Here is a 26,940-nt window from a genome sequence, read left to right as displayed (position 1 = left end):
ACCTGCATACTGATACTATGGAATGTCATTTTATAAATACAATTAATATTAATTGACTGAAGGAACTGTAAATAGAATGTGGGTGCTATAATAATTGTATCTTTGATATTTATAGATATGTTCATTAAATTAATATAATGAAGTAAAATTATTTATTAGAAAGGCTAAATATAAATACATAAAGCCCTTTCTTTACAGTGAAGAGTGTGGAGGCCTTTCCAATGTGTTCTATGTTAAAAAAAAATAGTACAGTATTAAAAACTTCCCATTAAAAAAGCACAATGTACACAATTTGTTCACTTTTGAATGCAAATCTGCGGTGTGAGAGACTGGAAATGCCGGAGTAAAGAAGATATGTGAGGTAAAGATAGCAGATTGCCGTAATATTGCTTTAAAAATATAGTTGTGTGCGTAATCTGAACTTCCACGCCAACTGTGTCTCTATTAAAAGGGCACACATGAGCTGACAACCTTTGAAACTTACTGACATCTACAGCTGAAGTCAGAAGTTTACATAAACCATAGCCAAATATATTTAAACTCAGTTTTTCACAATTCCTGACATTTAATCATAGAAAACATTCCCTGTCTTAGGTCAGTCAGGATCACTACTTTATTTTAAGAATGTGAAATGTCAAAATAATAGTAGAGAGAATGATTTATTTCAGCTTTTATTTCTTTCATCACATTCCCAGTGGGTCAGATGTTTACATACACTTTGTTAATATTTAGTAGCATTGCCTTTATATTGTTTAACTTGGGTCAAACATTTTGGGTAGCCTTCCACGAGCTTCTCACAATAAGTCGCTGGAATTTCAGCCCATTCCTCCAGACAGAACTGGTGTTATTGTGTCAGGTTTATTGGCCTCCTTGCTCGCACATGCTTTTTCAGTTCTGCCCACATATTTACTATGCTTGAGGATTGAGGTCAGGGCTTTGTGATGGCCACTCCAATATCTTGACTTTGTTGTCCTTAAGCCATTTTGCCACAACTTTGGAGGTATACTTGGGGTCACTGTCCATTAGGAAGACCCATTTGCAACTGAGCTTTAACTTCCTGGCTGAAGTCTTGAGATTTTGCTTCAATATATCCACGTAATTTTCCTTGCTCATGATGCCATCTATATTGTGAAGTGCACCAGTACCTGCTGCAGCAAAGTACCCCCACAACATGATGCTGCCACCCCCATGCTTCACGGATGGGATGGTGTTCTTCGGCTTGCAAGCCTCACCCTTTTTCCTCCAAACATAATGATGGCCATTATGACCAAACATTTAAATTTTTGTTTCATCAGACCAGAGGACATTTCTCCAAAAAGTAAGATCTTTGTCTCCATGTGCATTGCAATCTGTAGTCTGGCTTTTTTATGGCGGATTGTTTTGCACTTTTCGCACCAAAATACGTTCATCTCTAGGAGACAGAATGTGTCTCCTTCCTGAGCGGTATGATGGCTGTGTGGTCCCATGGTGTTTATACTTGCGTACTATTGTTTGTACAGATGAACGTGGTCCCTTCAGGTGTTTGGAAAAAGGATGAACCAGACTTGTGGAGGTACACAATTTTTTTTTGAGGTCTTAGCTTATTTCTTTTGATTTTCCCATGATATCAAACAAAGAGGCACTGAGTGTCATGCACAAAGCAGATGTCCTAAACAACTTGCCAAAACTATAGTTTGCTAATATGAAATCTGTGGAGTGGTTAAAAAATTAGTTTTAATGACTTCAACCTAAATGTATGTAAACTTCTGACTTCAACTGTACCTGAAATAAACTAACCCTGGAACATAACCTACTCCAGACCAGGTTAGGTTCAGAGAGTACGTTGCTACAGCTACTAACATACAAGTTACCTCAGTTTTTGACACCGAAAGCTGAGGTTATCCACTAAGTCGCTTAACCTGCTTTCTGGAATACTCTAAATTTAGAGAATTAGCACAGACAGCAAACCGCTGCATCAGCCAATGGTGTGTTAAAGGGGTTTTCAAAGATTTTTATGCCAAGGACCCACTTTGTGAGAAAAGTAGTAAACATGATATTATAAAGACTTCTTGTTTGAAAAATTAAATAATTGGCTTTTATATTATCATTGTACTAAAGCCAAAATAATTACTAATATTATTACTAATACAATTACTACATAAACCTATTATTTGGAAAATACTTTTTATTAGGTTGACAGTGTATCTTTCTTATGCTGGAGTAATGTTAGGTGTATAAACCCGAAGACCAATATTTTCAATTCAATAAAATGTTTTACAATTATAAATATTTATGTTTATTGAGAAAAGCAATATATAACGATACTATACTACTTTATTCATCCCTCAAATAAATGTGCAAAAGTGTACAATTAACAATAATTATTGTTTCAAAGCAGCTTTAATTACAACCCTTATTTCTTACAAAAAAGTTTTTTTTTTCATAATATATACAATTATGTGCCATTTTATTTTTATTACTATGGCTGTCAATACAATTAAACAATCATGACTGATCTAATGTTTGCAGAATGAAACTGCAATAGTGTCAACATTTTTACAAAAAAAAAAAAAAAAAAGAACTCTGATATTTTTGCAGACCCCCTAGCGGCCCCTGGACCCCCATTTCAAAACCCCTGCAGGAACAAAAAAATGTGGCGATAACTGTTTGATGCAGACACCTCAAAAATGATCTTCACATCAAATAATGAGCTCCCATTATAATAGAATCCTTCGAAGCACGACTTTATTAGTATTATTCTTTGTAGCAGAATCTTGCTCATGGGAGTGCTTTAGATGTTAGGTGGTTTTACTTTTTGGTTTTACTTTTTCAAATATTCTCACCTGCCTACCATCCATAATGAAGCAGAAGCAGGGTTAAACGCCTGTAGTCACATTTAAAAACGTTATTACAAACTCTCAAATTCAAAAAATATTATGAAGCAGAAATGATCATTTTGAAACAATTACCTTATCTTTCCTTACATATTTTCTTCAATCATATTGCATCTAGTTTTTGAAAATCTTGGAAGTGTTTCTGTTTGAAAGAAAACAAGACAAACTTAGAATATTTAATTTAGACATTTGACATTTTGCAGACAACCATGAAGATCGGAAACACACCAGTTTGATAGAGCAGCTTGCTCAATCACTAAGCTGATGATCACAGTAACACAACCTTCGGCCTACAAACAAGGTGTGCTGTAAATGCAGCATAATTGTAAAGAGCAGTGACTAGAAGTTATACAAAATATTAGAACATGGTCATATCACACTGTACAAAACCCCCTTGCATATCTTTGCAACAATGCCATTAATAATTATTGCAAAACTGGGAAAAAAATCCACCATAAATGGTTTGACTTTGAAATGTCCAAATGCTGCATTGGCAGTGCATCTCTAACTGTTTGTGGAAAGAAATGAAGAAGAATTCTTTAAGCTATATGAATTCAAGATGTTTCATCAACATTTCTATGATATTTGTCAGCACATTATGGTTAGTCGACATAAGGCCATGTAGAGGAAAGGTAAACATACAAATGGTTTATCACAGAGTGGTTAAATCATGCAAACAAACCTAGTTCAACAAAAATTATGTTCATGCTTAAAAGCTTCTAGATAAGCCACTTAGGACCAAGCAAGCACATTCAGTTCAGTGCAGTTCTGGAAACATTAAACGGGACCACATTCAACAAAATACAACACATATCAAAGTACATTTATTTATTACAAAAAATAGGATTTTGTGAAAAATGTCTTTCACATTTGATGCTTGCTATTACTGATGGTTTAGAACAGTACAGCTGGCCAGCATTATTCATATATGAAGCTTAATGAAAATGTAATAAAGGGAATCAAATTCACCAGATTAAAACTTAAATGCTGACAGCTATGAGATGATGGTTAGAGATCAGAGTTATCTGATGCAATTACTTACTGAAGGCTGTTCACCTACAGTGCATCCGGAAAGTATTCACAGCGCTTCACTTTCCACATTTTGTTATATTACAGCCTTATTCCAAAATGGATTAAATTCATTATTTTCCTCAAAGTTCTACAAATAATACCCCATAATGACAACGTGAAAGAAGTTTGTTTGAAATCTTTGCAAATTTATAAAAAATAAAATAAAATAAATAAAAAATAAAAAAAACACATGTACATAAGTATTCACAGCCTTTGCTCAATACTTTGTTGAAGCACCTTTGGCACCAATTACAGCCTCAAGTCTTTTTGAGTATGATGCTACAAGCTTGGCACACCTATTTTTGGGCAGTTTCTCCCATTCTTCTTTGCAGGACCTCTCAAGCTCCATCAGGTTGGATGGGGAGTGTCAGTGCACAGCCATTTTCAGATCTCTCCAGAGATGTTCAATCGGGTTCAAGTCTGGGCTCTGGCTGGCCACTCAAGGACATTCACAGAGTTGTCCCGGAGCCACTCCTTTGTTATCTTGGCTGTGTGCTTAGGGTCGTTGTCCTGTTGGAAGATGAACCTTTGCCCCAGTCTGAGGTCCAGAGCACTCTGGAGCAGGTTTTCATCAAGGATGTCTCTGTACATTGCTGCATTCATCTTTTCCTCAATCCTGACTTGTCTCCCAGTTCCTGCCGCTGAAAAACATCCCCACAGCATGATGCTGCCACCACCATGCTTCACTGTAGGGATGGTATTGGCCAGGTGATGAGCAGTGCCTGGTTTCCTCCAGACATGATGCTTGCCATTCAGGCCAAAGAGTTCAATCTTTGTTTCATCAGACCAGAGAATTGTTTCTCATGGTCTGAGAGTCCTTCAGGTGCCTTTTGGCAAACTCCAGGTGCACTGTCATGTGCTTTTTACTGAGGAGTGGCTTCCATCTGGCCACTCTACCATACAGGCCTGATTGGTGAAGTGCTGCAGAGATGGTTGTTCTTCTGGAAGGTTCTCCTCTCTCCACAGAGAAACGCTGGAGCTCTGTCAGAGTGACCTTCGGTTTCTTGGTCACCTCCCTGACTAAGGCCCTTCTCCCCAATTGCTCAGTTTGGCCGGGCGGCCAGCACTAGGAAGAGTACTGGTGGTTCCAAACTTCTTCCATTAACGGATGATGAAGGCCACTGTGCTCATTGGGACCTTCAATGCTGCAGACATATTTCTGTACCCTTCCCCAGATCTGTGCCTCGATACAATCCTGTCTCGGAGGTCTACAGACAATTCATTGGACTTCATGGCTTGGTTTGTGCTCTGACATGCACTGTTAACTGTGGGACCTTATATAGACAGGTGTGTGCCTTTCCAAATCATGTCCAATCAACTGAATTTACCACAGGTGGACTCCAATCAAGTTGTAGAAACATTTCTAGGACGATCAGTGGAAACAGGATGCACCTCAGCTCAATTTTGAGTGTCATGGCAAAGGCTGTGAATACTTATGTACATGTGATTTTTTTTTATTTTATTTTTTTTAAATAAATTTGCAAAGATTTCAAACAAACTTCTTTCACGTTGTCATTATGGGGTATTGTTTGTAGAATTTTGAGGAAAATAATGAATTTAATCCATTTTGGAATAAGGCTGTAACATTACAAAATGTGGAAAAAGTGAAGCGCTGTGAATACTTTCCGGATGCACTGTATATTCTGAGATTAGGATTGAGGTGATGTTCATATTTTCTGTTGATCACTTTCTGTGCAATGAAAGAAAGTATCATGAAAACAAAGAGGCTTTAGGGATTTCCGCAGAGGTATTACAGTAGACAACCTGAGTATATAGCAATTTGTTTAACTATTACACCTCTGTCACACATATTTTCAGTGCTGCCTAAGGGTGAAAGGCCAAGGTCAGTGAAACTGGTGAGGTACAAAAATACAGCGAATGCACAAAGAATATGGAGAGAGACAGTCTCCAACAGCAGACACACACTTTCAAATTTACTTCTTAGTTTTTTAAGAGAGATGATGGTGAAATCACAATTGAGGTGGTCAGTTTCCACTTTTAGAGGTCAGGTATAGCTTTTAGTCTAGCATTGGTGTTCAGGTCCTTTCTGTTGGTGGCAGGGGTGAGGACCAGAAGCGGAAATGCCAGTCACACTAACGTCGGATTTCTCATCCCGTTTCCTTCATGTCACTCTTTCTTCAGTTTGCTCAGTAGAAGCGCTTGCGGCTGTTTTCTTTATAGCGACTATATACAAAGAGAATAGCTACAACCAGCACCACCAGCCCAACGACAGAGAAAATGAAGAGAAAGAAGATGGCAAGAATGCTCCTTCCTTCATCCTCCACCGCAACTGAGTAAAGAAAACATTTGTAAGATATACCGGTAGTCATCTGTGCTCGTCAATAAAAGATCACACCGAACGTAAGTTACAGTCTTGTATAACTGTACTACCATAAGAGCTTGCTCTGTAGTCTACACTAGGCAAAGTGATCTCCTGCTGGTCCTCTTCCTCTTCAGTACTCCGTTCCACTGTAAGCTCATACAACTTGAGGGAGATCAGGTCGTGGTTATCTAGAAAATAATAATAATAATAATAATAAAAGAAAAATGCAATAAGAGCGCAGAAAAGAAATCTAAAGAACATAAACCGCTTTGTCTCTTTTGGAAAAAAACTAAGTTGGATACAGGTGACACTGTGTAAATCAAATCCAATGTTTTTTTTTTTTTTAATTCATTGAGAGTTAATTCTGCTGGGTAGTGATGATTTTAATGGTCCTTGTTTAAACCATTTTTAACAGTCATATCCAGAATTTAAGAAGATGTGGAGCCCTTGAACAATTTAAGGCCCCAGCTCACTTCGTTCTTTGCTCAGAGCCAAAAAGAAGTTTGAAACATATAGCAACGACTTACTGTTTGTGAACATTCAGACAGGCCACACTACTGGGAGAGGTGTTTAAAGAGCACCTATTATGGTTTTTCAAATATTACCTTTCATGTAGTGTGTTATATAGCTGTTTGTGAATGTAAAAAAGTCTGCAAAGTTTCAAAAATGAAAGTGCACGACAAATGGAGTTATTGACTCCCAAAATAAAGAACTGATTCTGAACACTTGAAACGAGTCGTTAGTAATTCCAGACTTACTTCCTGTACTAACCTACTTCATTGGCTGCTCGCGAACAGCTTTGACCCGCCCTCAAACACTACACAAAGCGGTTCACAATAGACTGGGACATCTGACCAATCAGAGCAGAGAAGGCTCTCTGAAAGGAGGAGTTTAGAATGAATCCTTTAGAACAGATCATTGAACGAGTCGTTTTTGACACTGGGGGAAAAAAAGGTAATGCTGCAATTTAAATTATGAGCAAATTAAAGTGTTTTTTGACCTTGGATGCATGTAAATCTATTGTATGAGACCTTTAAAACAAAATTAGGCACATTTAAAAACCATAATAGGTGCTCTTTTAAAGAACATTTAAATATGAGGACACTCAGGACTACATGGAAACATCAACTAAAAGACATTAAAATGTGTTATTAATGACTTCTTGCCTCATTTCATGAGTAGAGTTCACACAAGTTCAGTAGAAGAAGCTGTTTTAACCACTCGATGATTTAAGTAATATATTTGCAGTAGATAATGTGCAATTTGTAATGTTTATCTTTGTATTTATGGCGCTAATGCACTAACACACTATACGCGGCCATAATATGCGAAGATCACACTATTGTAATGTTATTGATGACATTGACACTACTGCAAAGGTGGATGTGACCATGTTTACATGCACTTAAGAAAACGGTTTATTCCAGGGTTTCTGCAGAAATCGGCATCCTGAAACGTCATGTAAATGAGAATGCTGTTTTCCTTACGTCATTTAAGGGATTAAAGGGATAGTTCACCCAAAAATGAAAATTTTCTCATCATTTACTCACCCTCATGCCATCCTAGATGTGTGACTTACTTTCTTCTACAGAACACAAATTATGTTTTTTAGAAGAATATTTCAGCTCTGTAGGTCCATACAACGCAAGTGAATGGGTGTCAAAATGTTTACGCTCCAAAAAGCACATAAAAGGCATCATAAAAGTAATCCATATGACTCCAGTGGTTTAATCCATATCTTCAGAAGTGATATGATAGGTGTAGATGAGAAAGATATCAATACTTAAGTAATTTTTTGCTAGAAATTCTTCTCTCTGCCCAGTAGGGGACAATATACATGAAGAACGTGAATCACCAAAAACACAAGAAGAATGTGAAAGTTAATGTGGAGATTGGACCTAATAAAAAAGGAATTAAATATTGATCTGTTTCTCACCCACACCTATCATATCACTTCTGAAGGCATTGATTTAACCACTGGAGTCTTATAGATTACTTTTGTGGTGACTTATGCGATTTTTGGAGCTTAAAAACTTCAGCTCAGCTGGGTAGCTCAGCGAGTACTGACGCTGACTACCACCCCTGGAGTCGTGAGTTCAATTCCAGCTGTGACTCCAGCCAGGTCTCCCATGCAACCAAATTAGCCCGGTTGCTAGGGAAGGTAGAGTCACATGGGGTAACCTCCTCGTGGTCACGATTAGTGGTTCTCACTCTCAATGGGGCATGTGGTAATTTGTGCGTGGATCGCAGAGGGTAGCATGAGCCTCCACATGCGGAGTCTCCGCGGTGTTATGCACAACGAGCCACGTGATAAGATGCGCGGATTGACGGTCTCAGAAGCAGGGGCAACTGAGACTTGTCCTCCGCCACCCAGATTGAGGTGAGTAACCGCACCACCATGAGGACTTATTAAGTAGTGGGAATTGGGCATTCTAAATTGGGAGAAAAGTGGATTTAAAAATTTTTTTTTTTAAAAAATAAAAAAAGAGAAAACAAGCATAACAATTTTGGAATATCTGAAAATTATGCGAAGCAACGATTAATAAAAAGGGAAGTCTTCCTCAGATGCTGTGTTTGTTATGAGATGTCCCTGTAATAGGTACACTGTAAGTCGCTTTGGATAAAAGCGTTTGCCAAATGCATAAATGTAAATGTTGTTATTTGCACAAGCATTGCATGGAGAAAGCTGCTAACTGACCGAGCTGCATGTATACGAGAGTATAGAGTACGCCGCTTAAACAGTGGATGTAAACGGGAATGCCACTTTCTCACAATAAGCTGCTTTCTGGTGTCCAAGTAGTCAGTGTTAATGGGCAAACTGTAGACAGAAAGAATAATAGGCATATCTTACTTTGGACAGATGTGTGAATGGCTTTCGGCTGCTGATGACACATGAGTGAATGGGCACTTAACAGTATTTGAGTAGATTTGATTCCTTTTGTACACTAATAAAAAAAATAAAAATTAAAAATAAAATAAAAATGCATGACTTGTTCTTGGAAATCATCTCTATGCGAACTATCGTACAAATGTAGTAAAATATTACAGAATGCTCGATTGAGATTCATCCAAACAGCTGCTCTGTGGAAATGTCCATAATAATATAGAATTATTGACCCATTTGAAAAGAATATATTTCATGATAAAAATATAATTGTATAATCTGTATCTTTAACAGATTTTTCAGTGGTTCAAACCTGATAAGTCTCCAGTAGCTGACGAGACTCCAAAGTAGTAACCCTGTGGCATCCTCACCCCAGGCATGTCCAGGCAATCCTTCCACTCTTGCTTCCCTTCTATATCAGTCATCACCTGAAAGACAAAACAGGAAATGAATATGGTACTTAAGAACTGATTCCTCTGTCTCAATCATCACTTAAAGGATCAAGAGAATTCAACCCAGCCCTTGTCTTTAAGTATCAGTGTGGCAGTATGGCAGGCTGAATTGTGTCTGTGTGTAATATTCTTTGGCTGCAGAAAGAAACAAAGAATGTATGATTGTCTCTTACCGTGAGTCTGTTCTTCATGTATCTAATCAAGAGGAAGGTGTCATGTTCAACATTGCGAACATGGGCAGAGCAGCCACCAAGATCAGTAGTTCGTCCGTCATGGTCATGATCATATTCAACACTACCATTCCCGACCATTGCAGAGATGAAAGGAAAAGTTCTCTGTCCCGAGAGAGAGATGAAACGGGACTATTTTTCACTTACATGAGATTTGACTAATTTTACTACAATTTTACTAATTTGAACACACAATGATATATATTTTTTTGCTTTTACAGATATTGCAATTGTGATTTTAATTACGATTTTAGCAAGTGTTTTCCTTACTTATACATTTCACATACATAAATTTCAGTATCAACATTTCAAAAACACATTTCAGGAGCATGGCCGTGCCTGGGGGGCTTCAGGTAATGTTCACATCAACCATCAGAATGGGGGAAAAAAATGTGATCTCAGTGATTTGTCCGTGACATGATTGTTGGTGCCAGTTGGACTGATTTGAATATTTCTGTAACTGCTGCTCTCCAGGGATTTTCACACACAGCAGTCTCTAGTAGGGATGGGCAACTTATTTTCTTTTCGAGCCGATACTAATAATTTCAAGTCCAATATCGTCGATACCGATACTTCTACTAAATGTTTTTTTTTAATTTTTTATTTTTTTTATTTCTTGGGATAAAAAGTGTAATTTTAAATAATATTTCTTGGCATAATTCTTATTATTTTTTTTTATTTCATTTGTGAGCCTAAACAGAAAATTATTAGACTTCTTCTCTGTTTACCCTTACAGAAATTTACCATGGTTTCACCACAGTAACTATAGTTTCACCATGGTATTTAGTTAAACCATAGTTACCACACAATTAACCATGGTTACTTCTACAATATTACTTTAGTAAAACCATTGTTAACTATTTTATTTAATTATTTATTAGCAACAACTACCCACAAACTCATTATAAGATATGTTTATATTTTAGTGTGAATTTACTCCAGAAGCTGTTTCTCTGATTTTCTGTTACCTCTACAAGGCACTGATCACTCTTGTTTGAATGAGCCTTATGATGGCACAAGCGCTTGTCTGGTTGTGTTTTTCAGCATGCATGTTAAGATGAGCGGACGAAGAAATAGTTTCCATCCTGCACAAGTATTTGCTAATATAGCCTAATCCTTTTAATTTCACTTTGAAGCGTATGATTATTGTTTATGTTCATGGTAACCAAACAATAATATCCCTAGTTTAAAAAATATATATATATGTTAGAATCGATATTTTTGTGTGAGGATCGATATTTTTGATACAACATCAGTATCGGAAGTATCGATACTTTAGGATCGATCTGCCCATCCCTAGTTTCTAGAATTTACTCTGAACGGTGACAAAAACATCCAGTAAGCGGCAGTTCTGCAGACGGAAATGCCTTGTTGATGAGAGAGGTCAATAGAGAATGGCCAGACTGGTTTGAACTGACAAATTCTACAGTAACTCCGTTCTGTACAATTGTGGCGAGAGGAATAGAATGCAATTCTGAGATGCGGGTTGGGGGACCTACACAATATTAGGCAGGTTGTTTTAATGTTGTGGCTGATCGGTGTATAAAGAGTAGGACATGATATACAATCATGCAAAGACATACCTCATGCTGCTTGTCATCATTGGGATAAGTATCTACAAAAACACCCAAACCAGTAAAAAAGTTTGTGTTTCCAAACACTGGACCTAGAGGAAACCACAAAGAACAAAATAAACATCATGGTCAAACCAATATTTTAAAGCTTTGTAAAGATAATTAAAATAATTATGATATCTAACCAATTTGCATTCGTTCTCTGGTCAGCCATATTGCAAGGCCATCCCCGTTCAGGTTCTTCTTGCCTTCACCATGGACCTTAAATTGCACTCGTAGTTCCCAGTCCCTAATGTAACAGGGCTACACATAGAAACACACTGAGCAACAAGCCTTCATAACGGCCTATTACACATTTTACGCACTGGACCCCTTTGTCTCATAGGCTGCTGCTCTATATTCAGTCAATATCCCATTGAATTTCATTCAAACTCACAATACGACTCCACACAGCTCCTTGTCTGCTCTGCATGTCTGGTGTCAGCCGTATGTGTTCAGGCATGATCATGGTGTTACCCATGAACTCCCAGTGTGAGGAGGTGGATGAACCCAGTCCTGCGTGCATACAGTCAGATAGAGAGAGAGAGAGAATTCAGTTTTCATAGTAAAGGCAGACAAGAAATAGTGAGAATCAAATGAACAGACAGGTGGCAACATCTAGGCAATAAACTGTCCTCCACTTCCGCCCCATAGACGTATATAATCACTGCGGTTGCGAAATAAAACTGCCACTCTTCCATGAAAAGGGGAAACCAACGCCTCAAAAAAGCAAATACCCCATGAATGACTTAATAATGAACCAGTGGTTTTACTAAAGTATCTTTCTCCTTTACTAGTGGATTTGGCTGAAACACAGGTATCACTTTTGGCAGGAGACCGGTTTAACGTTATTACGAATGGGAATAGACACTTACCTTGGTATGGCTTACTCAGCGAATACTCCCGCTTGAGATATTCATAGACATTATCTCCAAAGCTGTTTTCTCCATAACTACTTGTAAAACCGAGTATTAAAATGAAGACTGCAGATACTTTAATTTTGTTCGCCAGACTATTCGTTAAATTCATTTTTTTGATGTGAATACTACAGTTCAACTTCTTCACAATGGTCGCCATTTTTCCTCGCTCACTTCAAAATGTCCGCCCCTTGTCGCTATTCGTCTATTTTCATTCATGCGCTGCAATCATTTGTTCACAATAATGCCAATCACTTATTCGACCAATCACATTTTACTACCCACTTCGTGCGTCGAAATCGGTGTGTATGTGGGCCAATAAAAAAAGAACATGCCCAGGGAAACAAAATAGATTAACTCTTTAAATGTTTAAACTGTTGTGGACTGGTGCTTTTTATTTAGTCACACATAAACACCTTTTTTCTCCATAAAAATCCATTGTTAATAACAACTCATTGAACACAATCATAAATATAGCATGTTTTTATAAAATACATCTTTATACACTTTTCAAATGAAATTTAAAACAATCACTAAATGTTAAATCTAACTCTTAAATGTAAAAATATTAAATATAATTTGTGTATGTTACATAAATATATTAAATCTATATCTAAAAATCTAAATAAATTTAACGCTAAATAATATCTACTGTATGCATTATTTACATACCTAAACTATTATGCAAAATGCCATGCACCTAGGCAAAATCTCTGCATACACTGTTTCTTTGATCACTGTTCAGTGGATATGCAAATTTTGTCAACCAATGACATATGAAGCTAAAACCAGAAATCAGCATATCAGAATAAATAATGGTAATGCCTTGACACTTTATCTGGAGTGAAAGTGACCTTAAGTGGCCTTAAATCGACTGGTAAGTTATATTTACTTTAATGTTATGTCTAATTCACAACACTTTTTTTTTTTTTTAATCATTAGCTCTAGCTATTTTAAGTTGATGGTTTCTGCTTCCCTAGACTAGTAAAGTTTCTTTAGTGAGTTTTTGTGTTTGTCTTCAGTTACTGGGGGCAACTGGCCCCCAGCATACGACCAGGGAAGCACGGGGGTTCCGGTATCCTTTTATTTACTTGAATTATTTATTAAAGTATTAGTAAACAAAATCATCTCTTTAACGGCCTGAAGGCTGAATAAGCAGATAACAAACAGATAACAAAAGGCCAGCAGGGTTTTCTTTTTGGCAGACTAACCTGCTCTTCTTGCTATTCAAACAAATGTATCTTTTGTTACTTAGATGCTCAGTGACCCCGCACTCTGACTCACTGACTGCTACAATCAGAAAGAAATAGTGCCACATTAAATATTTGATTATTTTTTATGAATACATCAAGAAGCGTTTGATACAGCTGAAGTCAGAAGCTTACCTTCTGCCAAATGCATTTAAACTCAGTTTTTCACAATTCCTGACATGTAATTGTAGGAAACATTCCCTGTCTTAGGTCAGTTAGGATCACTATTTTATGAATGTGAAATGTCAAGATAATAGTAGCGAGAATGTTTTATTTCAGCTTTTATTTCTTTCATCACATTCCCAGTGGGTCAGAAGTTTGCATGCACTTTGTTAGTGTTTGGTAGCATTGCCTTTAAATTGTTTAACTTGGGACAAACAATTTGGGTAGCCTTCCACAAGCTTCTCACAATAAGTTGCTGGAATGTTGGTCCATTCCTCCAGACAGAACTGGTGTAACTGTGTCAGGTTTGTAGGCCTCCTTGCTCGCACACACTTTTTCAGTTCTGCCCACACATTTTCTATCAGATTGAGGTCATGGCTTTGTGATAGCCACTCCAATACCTTGACTTTGTTGTCCTTAAGCCATTTTGCCACAGATTTGGAGGTATGCTTGGGGTCATTGCCCATTTGGAAGACCCATTTGTGACCAAGCTTTAACTTCTTGGCTGATGTCTTGAGATGTTGCTTCAATATATCCACATAATTTTCCTTCCTCATGATGCCATCTATTTTGTGAAGTGCACCTGTCCCTCCTGCAGCAAAGCACCCCCACAACATGATACTGCCACCCTCATGCTTCACGGTTGGGATGGTGCTCTTCGGCTTGCAAGCCTCACCCATTTTCATCCAAACATAATGATGGTCATTGTGGTCATTGTGTTCATTGTGACCGGGGACTTTAACAAAGCCAATTCTAAATCAATTGCACCAAAATACCACCAACACATCAGTTTTAACACACGAGGGGACCGGGATTTGGACCATTGCTACTCTCCCTTCCAGGATGGCTACAAATCCCTCCCCCACCCACCATATTGGCAAATCATTCTGCTTCTGCCCGCTTACAGGCAGAAACTGAAACAGGAAGCACCCACCCTCAGAACGATCCAGTGTTGGTCGGACCAATTAGACTCTATGCTACAAGACTGTTTTGATCACGCGGATTGGGAGAAGTTCCGGTCTGCCTCTGATGATGACATCGAGGTGTACGCTGATAGCGTAACGTGTTTCATCAGAAAGTGCGTAGAGGATGTTGTTCCGTCCAAAACAATTCGGATTTACCTGAACCAGAAACCTTGGATTAATAGCGATGTTCGCGCGCCACTTAATGCGCGGACCTCCGCTTTTAATACCGGGAACGCGGAGGAGCATAAACAAGCCAGTACAGGAACAAGATTGAAGGACAGTTTAACACCACCAGCTCTAGAAGCATGTGGCAGGGAATTAATATCATCACAGACTTTAAAGGGAATAAAAACTCCGCCGTGAACACCGCTGCCTCTCTCCCGGATGAGCTAAATACTTTTTATGCACTGTTCGAGGGAAATAACACAGCCCTCGCAGAGAGAGCTCTCATGGCCAAACCTACAGAGGTTAGTTCACTCTACGTCTCTGTAGCAGATTTAACCCGATCCTTCCGACGGGTGAATATCCGTAAAGCCACGGGTCCAGACAGCATTCCGGGCCATGTCATCAGAGCGTGCGCGAACCAACTGGCTGGTGTTTTTACGGACATTTTCAACCTTTCCCTCTCTTTGTCTGTAGTCCCCACATGCTTTAAAACGTCCACCATTGTGCCTGTACCAAAGCAATCCAAAATCACTTGCTTAAATGACTGGCGCCCTGTTGCTCTGACCCCCATCATCTGCAAATGTTTTGAGAGACTAATCAGAGATTACATCTGCTCTGTGCTGCCTCCATCACTGGACCCATTGCAGTTTACTTACTGCAACAACCGCTCCACTGATGATGCCATTGCATCTACAATACACACTGCTCTCTCCCACCTGGAAAAAAGGAACACTTATGTGAGAATGCTGTTTGTAGACTACAGCTCAGCATTCAACACCACAGTGCCAGTCCAAGCTTGATGAGAAACTCCGGGCTCTGGGCTTAAACAGCTCTCTGTGCAGCTGGATACTGGACTTCCTGTCAAGCAGACGCCAGGTGGTTAGAATGGGCAGTAACATCTCCTCACTGACCCTCAACACTGGAGCCCCGCAGGGCTGTGTTCTTAGCCCACTACTGTATTACCTGTACACACATGACTGTGTGGCAACACATAGCTCAAATGCCATCATTAAGTTTGCTGATGATATGACGGTGGTAGGTCTGATCACTGACAATGATGAAACAGCCTACAAAGAGGAGATGCACACTCTGACACGCTGGTGTCAGGAACACAACCTCTCCCTCAATGTCAATAAGACAAAGAAGCTTGTGGTGGACTTCAGGAGAAGAGAAAGAGAACACAGCCCCATCACCATCTATGGAGCACCAGTGGAGAGAGTCAGCAGCTTCAAGTTCCTGGGTGTCCACATCACTGAGGAACTCACATGGTCCATCCACACTGAGGCCATTGTGAAGAAGGCTCATCAGCGCCTCTTCTTCCTGAGACGGCTGAGGAAGTTTGGAATGAACCGCCACATCCTCACATGGTTCTACACCAGCACTGTAGAGAGCATCCTGACTGGCTGCATCTCCGCCTGGTACGGCAATAGCACTGCCCACAACCGTAAAGCCCTGCAAAGGGTGGTGCGAACTGCCAGACACATCATCGGAGGTGAGCTTCCCTCCCTCCAGGACATATACACCAGGCGGTGTGTGAAAACAATCTCGGAGGATCATCAGAGACTCCAGCCACCCGAGCCATAGGCTGCTCTCACTGCTACAATCAGGCAGGCGGTATCGCAGCATCAGGACCCGCACCAGCAGACTTCATGACAGCTTCTTCCCCCAAGCAATCAGACTTTTGAACTCTTGATCTCTCATGATCAATATATATCTGCACTGCACTTTATTAATCTTATTATCTCACACTGGACTGTCATAAATTATATTCTCTTAACAACACACTGGCAACTGACTATCAACTGACAGTCTGAATGTCAATACAGTACAATACAACCTACTGTACATTTTATATATACTATATATATACTATTTTTTTTATTGTATAATGTGTATTCTATATTGTGTGTATTGTATAATGTACATTGTATGTTATTTGTATATGGTGTTGTGTGTACTTATGTGTATATTAGATTTTAAATTGTGTTGTGTAAATTTGATGTTTATTGTAGATTGGTATATGTCTCATCACTGTCACGACTGCTATGTTGCTCGGAACTGCACCCAAGAATTTCACACACTATTGCACTTGTGTATATGGTTGTGACAATAAAAGTGATTTGATTTGGTCATTATGGCCAAACAGTTCAATTTTTGTTTCATTAGACCAGAGGACATTTCTCCAAAAAGTAAGATCTTTGTCCCCATGTGCACTTGCAAACTGTATTCTGACTTTTTTTTTATGGTGGTTTTGGAGCAGTGGCTTCTTCCTTGCTGATCAGACTTTCAGGTCATGTCGATATAGGACTCGTTTTATTGTGGATAATATAGATACTTGTTTACCTGTTTCCTCCAGCATCTTCACAAGGTCCTTTGCTGTTGTTCTGGGATTGATTTGCACTTTTCACACCAAACTACGTTCATTTCTAAGAGACAGAATGCGTCTCCTTCCTGAGCGGTATGATGGCACGTGGTCCCATGGTGTTTATACTTGCGTACTATTGTTTGTACAGATGAATGTGGTCCCTTCAGGCATTTGGAAATCGCTCCCAAGGATGAACCAGACTTGTGGTGGTCCACAATTTTCTTTCTTAGGTCTTAGACTGATTTCTTTTGATTTTCCCATGATGTCAAGCAAAGAGGCACAGAGTTTGAAGGTAGGCCTTAAAATACATCCACAGATACACCTCCAATTCAGAATACCTCCTATCAGAAGCTAACTGGCTAACTGTCTAAAGGCTTGACATCATTTTCTGGAATTTACCAAGCTGCTCAAAGCCACAGTTAACTTCGGCTCCGCAAGAGGCGGATCATGCGCCACATTCCATCTCATTCATAATCATTCTGCAACTTGCTTCCTCTCAGCATTATTGACATATATTGACGTATATTTTACAGCAGGGGGCAGTCATACTCCTAAGGAGCAAATGACCACAACTGTATCCTTCAGTAATGATTGCAAGTCCATTTCTCCTGCATATCTGCATGCAGTACAGAGCCAAAGCTCATCATTTTATGCAGTTTTTCATATTGTTTATTAAGATGTACTGTATTTCCCAGCAGATATCTCCTGCATTTCTGTGTGCAGTGCAGAGCTGCAACTCAATGCATTACTAGATAATTCACACCTATTGTTATGCGATGCATTTCCTATGCAAGAAGTATATTGTACTACAGGTGACATTTATACTCCTAAAGAGCGAATGGCCTAAAGTGAATCCTTCCATGAAGGTTGCAAGTCCATGCATATCTTTATGCAGTACAGAGCCAAAGCTCTTATTTTTCAGATAATTTTATGCAATTTTTTTCACATTGTTTATGAAGATGTACTGTATTCCCTAGCACATTTTTTCTAAAGTTTCACCTAAATATGATTATTTTGTCTTTTCTACAGCAATGCCTGAAATTGTGCCTTCCGCAGGGTCTCACCAGTATTACTTCCAGCAGGTTCTAAATTCCTGTCACTGGATTGTACGCAGGTTTACCTCCTCACTTTCTCTATCTAGGTGTCTTTCCAAGACTTCACCATTACCTACCGAGGAGCCAAAGATGGCAACCATTTTAGTTAAAGCACAACTGCGGTGCTTCTGCCTTCGGCTCAAAACATCCCTAAGCAGCACAAATGTGCTGTCCACGTGCCACAACTGCGGCATATTTTGGGTCATGCAACAAACCCCCACGACACCACAAAGCAGCACAAACGTGCTGTACAGGTGGCGCAACTGCGGTATCCTTTGGACCATGCAAAAAAAAATAATAACTCCCACCACAAAGTAGCGCAAACATGCTGTACAGGTGCCGCAACTGCTGTGTCCTTCGGACCATGTGACAAACTTCCACCACACTGCAAAACAGCGCAAATGTGTTTTTCCAGGTGCCGCAACTGCGGAACCTTTCAGGTCCTGCCACTAAATCTCCCACAACACCGCAATCATGTTTCCTGTTTCCTCTTATGTTTCCTCTTAAGACTCAAGGGGCACAGCTCATAAATGTATACCCATCAAACCACTATTCAGCAAGGTTCTTTATTCTGTGCCACCCACCATTCAAATGCAGTGTGGCCTTCCTGTTTGAATGCAGTGTGAACCTCAGCGCATTGGTCGCAGGCTCTCCCGTTCAAATCGCAGTGTGGGCCCTCCCGTTCGACCACAATGCAGGCTCTCCCGTTCGAATGCAGTATGAGCTCTCCTGTTCGAGTGTAGTGGTTGTGCAGTAATCTTAAGAGCCTTTTAGCTTTTCCCGTTAACCATGGCATTGGCATTTCCTTTGCTCATGGTCTAAATGAGCCCGACACACAATAAGGTGTGCCTAAATGTGATAAACTATGTGTGCCCTATTTGATGCTGCAGCCACAGTGCCCCACCAGATAATGTGCTGCAGCGCCTGCCCACACTCTACTGCTGCAGCATTGCCCGCATACTCTCAATTATGCCACAGCATCACCCCATTCGCATTTTGATACTGCCGCAGCAGTGCCCTGCCATGACAAACGTAATAAAGTTGTATTCTTAACTAACCTTTCGCTTCCCTCAAAGCTGCATATAAACGTAATTCACACGTTTTCCATAACTAACATTCTGCTTCCCTTACAGATGTATATAAAGGTACATATTCCTAACTAATATTTGCTCCCCCTACAAGTAAGTACAAACTAACCTTTGCTTCCCTTACAGGTGTTGATGATTCTAATGAAGTCTTTTGTGCCCTACTTAATACCGCAGCAACAGTGCCCCGCCATGACAAATGTAATAAAGTTGTATTCTTAACAAAATTTTTGCTTTCCTCAAAGCTGCATATGAACGTAATTTACACGTTTTCCATAACTAACCTTTTGTTCCCTTACAGATGTATATAAAGGTAATACATTTACATATTCCTAACTAACCATTTGCTCCACTACAGGTAAGTACAAACTAACCTTTGCTTACATTACAGGTGTTAATAAATCTAATGAAGTCTTTTGTGCCCTACTCGATACCACAGCAACAGTGCCCCACCCATACCAATTGTGTGTACACAGTTGTGAATATTCTCCACAGGCGCTTTCAATTTTTCAATGTCTAAGATCCATACTTTCATAGAAGTGCATCTACAGCAATGGAAACACAGCAGCGCTCCCACAGGAGCTCCTTCACTATGCCCCCAAATACTCAATCCACTGCCGCCGCAGTGCTTTAAACTCCGCTCCCACAGAAGGCCCACTTTACTCTACTGCCGCAGCAGATTTTTTACCATGCTTCCGCCGAAGCCTTTTTTTTTTCAGCTAGCATTACAGGAGATAGCGGTCACCACCTCCTCTTTTCAAAGCACCATATTTCCCTCTCTATGGGTAGTCAATTGAGTGAGGTTACCCCCGCAAACAAGCCCCGTCAGGACTCGAGTCGAGTCTCAAGTTCCGTGCCCTCCAGTATACGGACAGCAAGCAAAATACGTTTACTGCTTCAACACAAGTTACATTAACATACGAGCTACTGAACTGAAATTGGCAATGTCTGTAATTCACTGTAATCACCACCAGAGGTCACCTGAATTCCAAGGATTGTTAATGGGCACATGGTGATGTAAAGTATTGATTCGTGCAATTATTTTAAATAAACAATTTAGCATTGAATATGATATGGTAATGCACACGTAGATGGATGCAGAAGTGTAGATTGCATATAGACGAAGATTGAGATCAGTGTCAGGTTGTGAGTGACCCAAGTGGTTCCTCTGGCTTTCAGCTGTTTCAAAATAAGTTGTCTGGCCCATTTCTGTGGGTGTTCATATAGCTATTAGGTTTCCTCGTTGACTCCAGCCTCTGTAACTGTATACAGTGGCAGGTCGCACTGCACCAGCAGACAGCATGCTTTGCCATCAAACAAAGTGTAGCTTTGAGTTTGATGGGCTCTTTAGACTACAATCATGGGGAACGTGTTCACGCCCAAGCTGTCACACCTAATCAGGCAGGATAGAAGATACCATTCACACCAGGTCAGGTTACTTCCCTGTGTCGCCCCCTCTGCCTTTCCCACACACCCTGTCTTCCTCAGGTTTATGAAGGTTTTATGTAGTGAATGGTGTGATCGTAACAGTCATCCATTTAAATTGTCCTGGGAAGACTTGCCATCTTGTTGTCAAAGATCCAGTTCAAGCAGAGATCAGTTGCAGTCAGTAAAATAAATGAATGAATGAATAAATAAATAAAATTAGTTGTGCAGAAAGGACTAGAGTTTACTCTCGTGAAAAGACTAAGAATTTATATTAATCAACAGAGAGAAATATTATTTACAGGATATTAAGTTTTTGATTTCTTTTTGTAATTGTTTTACAACAATTTCAGTAATTGTGGTAGTATTTAGCCCAGAATAGGAATGGGTGACGCAGCTGGAAAATTCTGATTTTATTTCTCGACATAGCTTGATATGCTTTTCTCTTGTTATTTTATTTTATTTTATTTTTTTGTCTCTTTCCCTCCCAGATTAAAGGGATTGTTCACTTAAAAATGAAAAATGCCATCCCAGATGTGTTTGACTTTCTTTCTTCTCCAGAGCACAAACTAAGATTTTTAGAAGAATATCCCAGCTCTGTAGGTCCTCACAATGCAAGTGAATGGTGATCAGATCTTTGTAGCTCCAAAAATTATGCCAAGAACATAAAAGTAATCAATATGTTGTATATAAGTGTTTAAATCCATATCTTCAGAAGCAATATAATAGGTGTGGGTGAGAAACAGAACAACTTTTAAGTCATTTTGTATGCTAAATCTCCAGTTTAACTTTCACTTTCAAATTCTTCCACCACATGTGACTTTCAGATGTAAAAGTGAAAGTGGAGATTTAGAGTAAGAAAGAATTTAAATATTGATCTGTTTCTCACCCACACCTCTTTATTGCTTCTGAAGACATGGAATTAACCACTGGAGTCTGATGGATTACTTTTATGTTTCCTTTATGTGATTTTTTGGAGCTACAAAAGATCTGATCACCATTCACTTGCAATACAGAGCTGAGATATTCTTCACAAAAATCTTTGTTTGTGTTCTGCTAAATAAAAGAATGCCATACACATCTGGGATGGCATGAGGATGAGTAAACAATGAAAGAATTTTCCTTTTTGGGTGAACTACCCTTTTAAGAAAAGAAGAAAAACTGATACAGTTTTTTACAACTTTCAGTCAGAGTCATGGTCTCCCATGCTGACAAATCCAGGTCTCAGCCTTAGGAATTTCATTTTTTTTTTACTGAACAGGAATTGCATAGAGTTTTATTTTGGCTTTCTAAACTGGCCGTTGTTTCACTGATCTGCAGTGGGTTTGCCATGTGCATAACATATCAGGCCCCCAAAACATCTATCACAACTCTTTCAGCATCACTTTCAGCATCACTTTCTCCTTTTGTTCTTCTTGATTCTAAATACCTCTTTCTGTGTTAACCATGCATGATGATCATATATTGTCTTTGCCAGCACTTTTCATCAAACAAGAGACAAGATAACAAGCTGTAAAGCTTGTCATGGATAAGGTACTTGGGGCCAGAAAAAAATCACAAAGGTCATAATGAGCAGCAGTTTTGGTGACAGAAGTTTGAAAATTCTTCAGCTGAAATCGGTCTGTGCTTACTGAAATTTGAACCACTTCCCCACCAGTGGCTGAAGCTGGAAGTGTTGTTGAATGGATGGGCACATGTGAGCTCCAGTTTCCAGTTGGAATGGCCATGGAGTGGTGTCAAAAGCAAGTTGTTTTTAGTTGTAAATGATGTAATACAGCCAACAGGAATGCATATTTTATTAACCATATGCCAAGCCAAACTCTAAAACCATTTCAGTGGAGTAAAAATGTAATCTTACAGGGAAAATGCAGCCTTTGAATCGCGGTCATCATTAATTAGGTGCACACAATTACTTCCTGGTTTCCACGCGGGTCCAGAACCTGTGTTTCTCCTGTGAAGCTATTCATGGAACATGCTATCAGTGGCACCACAGGAAAAGTAAGCACTCTTGAATTGCAACTAAGATGTCTGATGGGAGATGACTCTTGTCAGTAACTTGACAGAATGGGGTCGATGTCAGTGTATTGGAACATTCGGTATCAACATGTCAAGTTCCTGTGTGATCATGTTAAAGATATCCCAATTAAAGCTATATCTTGCATTCCTACTTACCATTGGATTAACAGCTGCCACTGAGACAAAAAATGGATTCTCTTTGGAATCAACAAACCCTGTCAGTTTAGAGCTTGTGCGTAGAAAGGTTTTTTTTTTATTATTATTTTATTTTTTGTTTTGTTTTTGTTACTATAGATAAATTGATTTTGACACATTTAAATTATTGTTACTTAAGAGAAGTGAAACATTTTGTTTAAGTAATGCAGTTAGCAGTCAAGTATAGTAATGGTTTGAATTAAGACTAGCCTTAAGTATCTTAAATGTTCAGTCACGAAATTTTTAACTTGTAAAAAATTCTAAAAATGTTGTTATTTTACAGTAAGTAGATCATTGCCTGCAGCTGCTTGATTAGGCCTAATTCAGTGTTATCCATATTTGTGAGGTTAATATCACCTGCTGTTTTAATACTCCATCACCAATCACTCAGGTCCTATACATAATATAACAAAACATAGCATTTTATTTTGATATTTAAAAGCCAGTAGCGTATTCTGGCATATAGGCTATATAGGTAGGCAACGCCCTCTGGGGTACCTGATCGATCGCCCCTGCACAGAGTTGGCAAGATCGCGATGGTAGAAAGGTGCCCCGAATTGTGCAATCCCGCCCCTGGATCGCGATGGGTGAAAGGTGCCCCAAATCGTGCCACCCCGCACAGAGCTCGCAAGATCGCGATGGGGAAAGGTGCCCCGAGTTGTTCCTGACAGGCTACTCAGCCTAAAAGGCTCTAAATGGTTAGGATTATAGATGCTCATAATGCATTCTTACATTCTGAACAAACATAAAATAACCATAATCAACAGTTTTGGTACACCGTGACACAGGATCGACTCAGTGGTCTTGCGAAACTAAGTGATTCCATGTGATTGCTAGGCAGATTTGACAAAGTCATTGATGATTTTGCATCAGTGAAAACTAGTAGGGGAGGGTTACATTTGAAATTATGTGTAATAGCACAAGCAGCAATCTGTAAGTATTCTGCCATTTTCTTTATTCATTGACTCTACAATTTTACTGTGCTATTTAAGTTCTGTATATATAATGTACATGTTAATATAATTTGCATATATATATATATACAGGTGCATCTCAATAAATTAGAATGTCGTGGAAAAGTTCATTTATTTCAGTAATTCAACTCAAATTGTGAAACTCGTGTATTAAATAAATTCATTGCACACAGACTGAAGTAGTTTAAGTCTTTGGTTCTTTTAATTGTGATGATTTTGGCTCACATTTAACAAAAACCCACCAATTCACTATCTCAAAAAATTAGAATATGGTGACATGCCAATCAGCTAATCAACTCAAAACACCTGCAAAGGTTTCCTGAGCCTTCAAAATGGTCTCTCAGTTTGGTTCACTAGGCTACACAATCATGGGGAAGACTGCTGATCTGACAGTTGTCCAGAAGACAATCATTGACACCCTTCACAAGGAGGGTAAGCCACAAACATTCATTGCCAAAGAAGCTGGCTGTTCACAGAGTGCTGTATCCAAGCATGTTAACAGAAAGTTGAGTGGAAGGAAAAAGTGTGGAAGAAAAAGATGCACAACCAACCGAGAGAACCGCAGCCTTATGAGGATTGTCAAGCAAAATCGATTCAAGAATTTGGGTGAACTTCACAAGGAATGGACTGAGGCTGGGGTCAAGGCATCAACCACACACAGACATGTCAAGGAATTTGGCTACAGTTGTCGTATTCCTCTTGTTAAGCCACTCCTGAACCACAGACAACATCAGAGGCATCTTACCTGGGCTAAGGAGAAGAAGAACTGGACTGTTGCCCAGTGTTCCAAAGTCCTCTTTTCAGATGAGAGCAAGTTTTGTATTTCATTTGGAAACCAAGGTCCTAGAGTCTGGAGGAAGGGTGGAGAAGCTCATAGCCCAAGTTGCTTGAAGTCCAGTGTTAAGTTTCCACAGTCTGTGATGATTTGGGGTGCAATGTCATCTGCTGGTGTTGGTCCATTGTGTTTTTTGAAAACCAAAGTCACTGCACCCGTTTACCAAGAAATTTTGGAGCACTTCATGCTTCCTTCTGCTGACCAACTTTTTAAAGATGCTGATTTCATTTTCCAGCAGGATTTGGCACCTGCCCACACTGCCAAAAGCACCAAAAGTTGGTTAAATGACCATGGTGTTGGTGTGCTTGACTGGCCAGCAAACTCACCAGACCTGAACCCCATAGAGAATCTATGGGGTATTGTCAAGAGGAAAATGAGAAACAAGAGACCAAAAAATTCAGATGAGCTGAAGGCCACTGTCAAAGAAACCTGGGCTTCCATACCACCTCAGCATTGCCACAAACTGATCACCTCCATGCCATGCTGAATTGATTATTGGTCTTATGATGTATTCTAATTTTTTGAGATAGTGAATTGGTGGGTTTTTGTTAAATGTGAGCAAAATCATCACAATTAAAAGAACCAAAGACTTAAACTACTTCAGTCTGTGTGCATTGAATTTATTTAATACACGAGTTTCACAATTTGAGTTGAATTACTGAAATAAATGAACTTTTCCACGACATTCTAATTTATTGAGATGCACCTGTGTATATATATATATATATATATATACATCTTTAGAAGTGATATGATAGGTGTGGGTGAGAAATAGATCGATAATCCCTTTTTACTCTAAATCTCCACATAAAATTCAGATCTGAAAGTGAAACTAAACAGGCATCACATGTGACTTCACATTTACATTTATGCATTTGGCAGACGCTTTTATCCAAAGCAACTTACAGTGCCCTTATTACAGGTACAATCCCCCTGGAGCAACCTGGAGTTAAGTGCCTTGCTCAAGGACACAATGGTGGTGGCTGTGGGGATTGAACCAACAACATTTTGCTTACCAGTTCAGTGCTTTAGTCCACTATGCCACCACCACCACTCCACTTACTTTAAGATGTGAAAGTGGAAATTTAGAGTTTTTATATTATTTAAAAAAAAAAAAAAAAAAAAAAAAAAAAAAAAAATTTTATGTGTTTCTCACCTACACCTATTATATCACTTCTGAAGACATGGATTTAACCATGTCTTATGTCTTATGGACTACTTTTATGCTGCCTTTATGTGATTTTTGTAGCTTCAAGTTAAGGGGGGCGCCACATCTGATCTCGCCTAGGGCACCAAGTAAGCCAGAACCGCACTGTTAAAAGCTAACGAGGACATTTGCATTGTTTTAATTTTTTCTATCCTCTCTAAAGTAAGCTACATTGAGACAAATACCTTGATAACATTAACAACAATGGTCTACCTGTAAATAATTTGATAATAAAGAAGCCCTAATTCTCGGGATTATCTGTATCAGCCTTGTACAATATATCTTAGTGCAGAAAAGCAGACATTAAGAACACCATCAGACATAATTCTTCATGGTATTTCAGTCGAAGGCTGTAATTACAGGCAGGATGGAGATCCACGTGAGGAATGATGGGTCCCTTTGTGCAGAAGTGTCCTCAGGGTGCTGCTTCTTCCATTGAGGTGTTTGTGCTGACAAAAGGGAAAGGAAGACAAAGAGTACGTTTTCTTAATTAAATAGCACAGCTCCAAACAAATCCTCATCAGGATCCTGCTGTCCAGCCTATCTCAATCAATAATTCACACCCATGGTGACTGTGAAAGTGCATGTTATTATTTATTTAATTTAGTCTTTGTAACACTGTACTAACAATTCATTTGTTATTGTGTTGCTATATGTAAGGACTATATAGGCTATAATTAACAATATAATTGTAGTGTGTATATATTATATATATATATATATATATATATATATATGTATTTATAAAATCAGTTAATTTTAGAGCGTGTTCAATGAGGATATGATGTGGATATGATGTCAAGGAATTAAACTAAAGAATTATGAATTAAACCAACCTT

At 39.1% G+C, this 26,940-nt stretch overlaps 1 protein-coding gene across 7 annotated transcripts; it reads right to left on the bottom strand.

Annotated features, from left to right (window-relative positions):
- Positions 1 to 230: 230 nt before the first annotated feature.
- On the bottom strand, positions 231 to 12,529 carry LOC127434252 (VIP36-like protein). Of its 7 annotated transcripts, XR_007896010.1 has the most exons (10): positions 12,322 to 12,529; positions 11,844 to 11,962; positions 11,593 to 11,710; positions 11,417 to 11,499; positions 9,777 to 9,938; positions 9,465 to 9,579; positions 9,314 to 9,343; positions 9,119 to 9,212; positions 6,336 to 6,455; positions 6,209 to 6,234 (listed from the first exon to the last, which is right to left on the bottom strand). XR_007896010.1 is itself a non-coding variant. In XM_051686862.1 (9 exons), exons 1-9 carry the CDS (start codon positions 12,521 to 12,523, stop codon positions 2,988 to 2,990), a joined length of 951 nt encoding a protein of 316 aa, XP_051542822.1. In that variant the 5' UTR covers positions 12,524 to 12,529; the 3' UTR covers positions 231 to 2,987. The 7 variants fall into 7 exon arrangements, 4 of the variants coding, with proteins under 4 accessions (XP_051542822.1, XP_051542837.1, XP_051542851.1 ...); XM_051686862.1 differs by lacking the exons at positions 6,209 to 6,234; positions 6,336 to 6,455 and adding an exon at positions 231 to 3,015; XR_007896012.1 differs by lacking the exon at positions 9,314 to 9,343.
- Between the last annotated feature and the right edge of the window lie 14,411 nt (positions 12,530 to 26,940).

The sequence above is a fragment of the Myxocyprinus asiaticus genome, chromosome 4 (assembly GCF_019703515.2).
Source record: "Myxocyprinus asiaticus isolate MX2 ecotype Aquarium Trade chromosome 4, UBuf_Myxa_2, whole genome shotgun sequence".
In the NCBI taxonomy this organism is placed as follows: domain Eukaryota; kingdom Metazoa; phylum Chordata; class Actinopteri; order Cypriniformes; family Catostomidae; genus Myxocyprinus; species Myxocyprinus asiaticus.
Note: the sequence above shows the minus strand (reverse complement) of the source record. Positions and strands in the feature narration are given on the sequence as shown.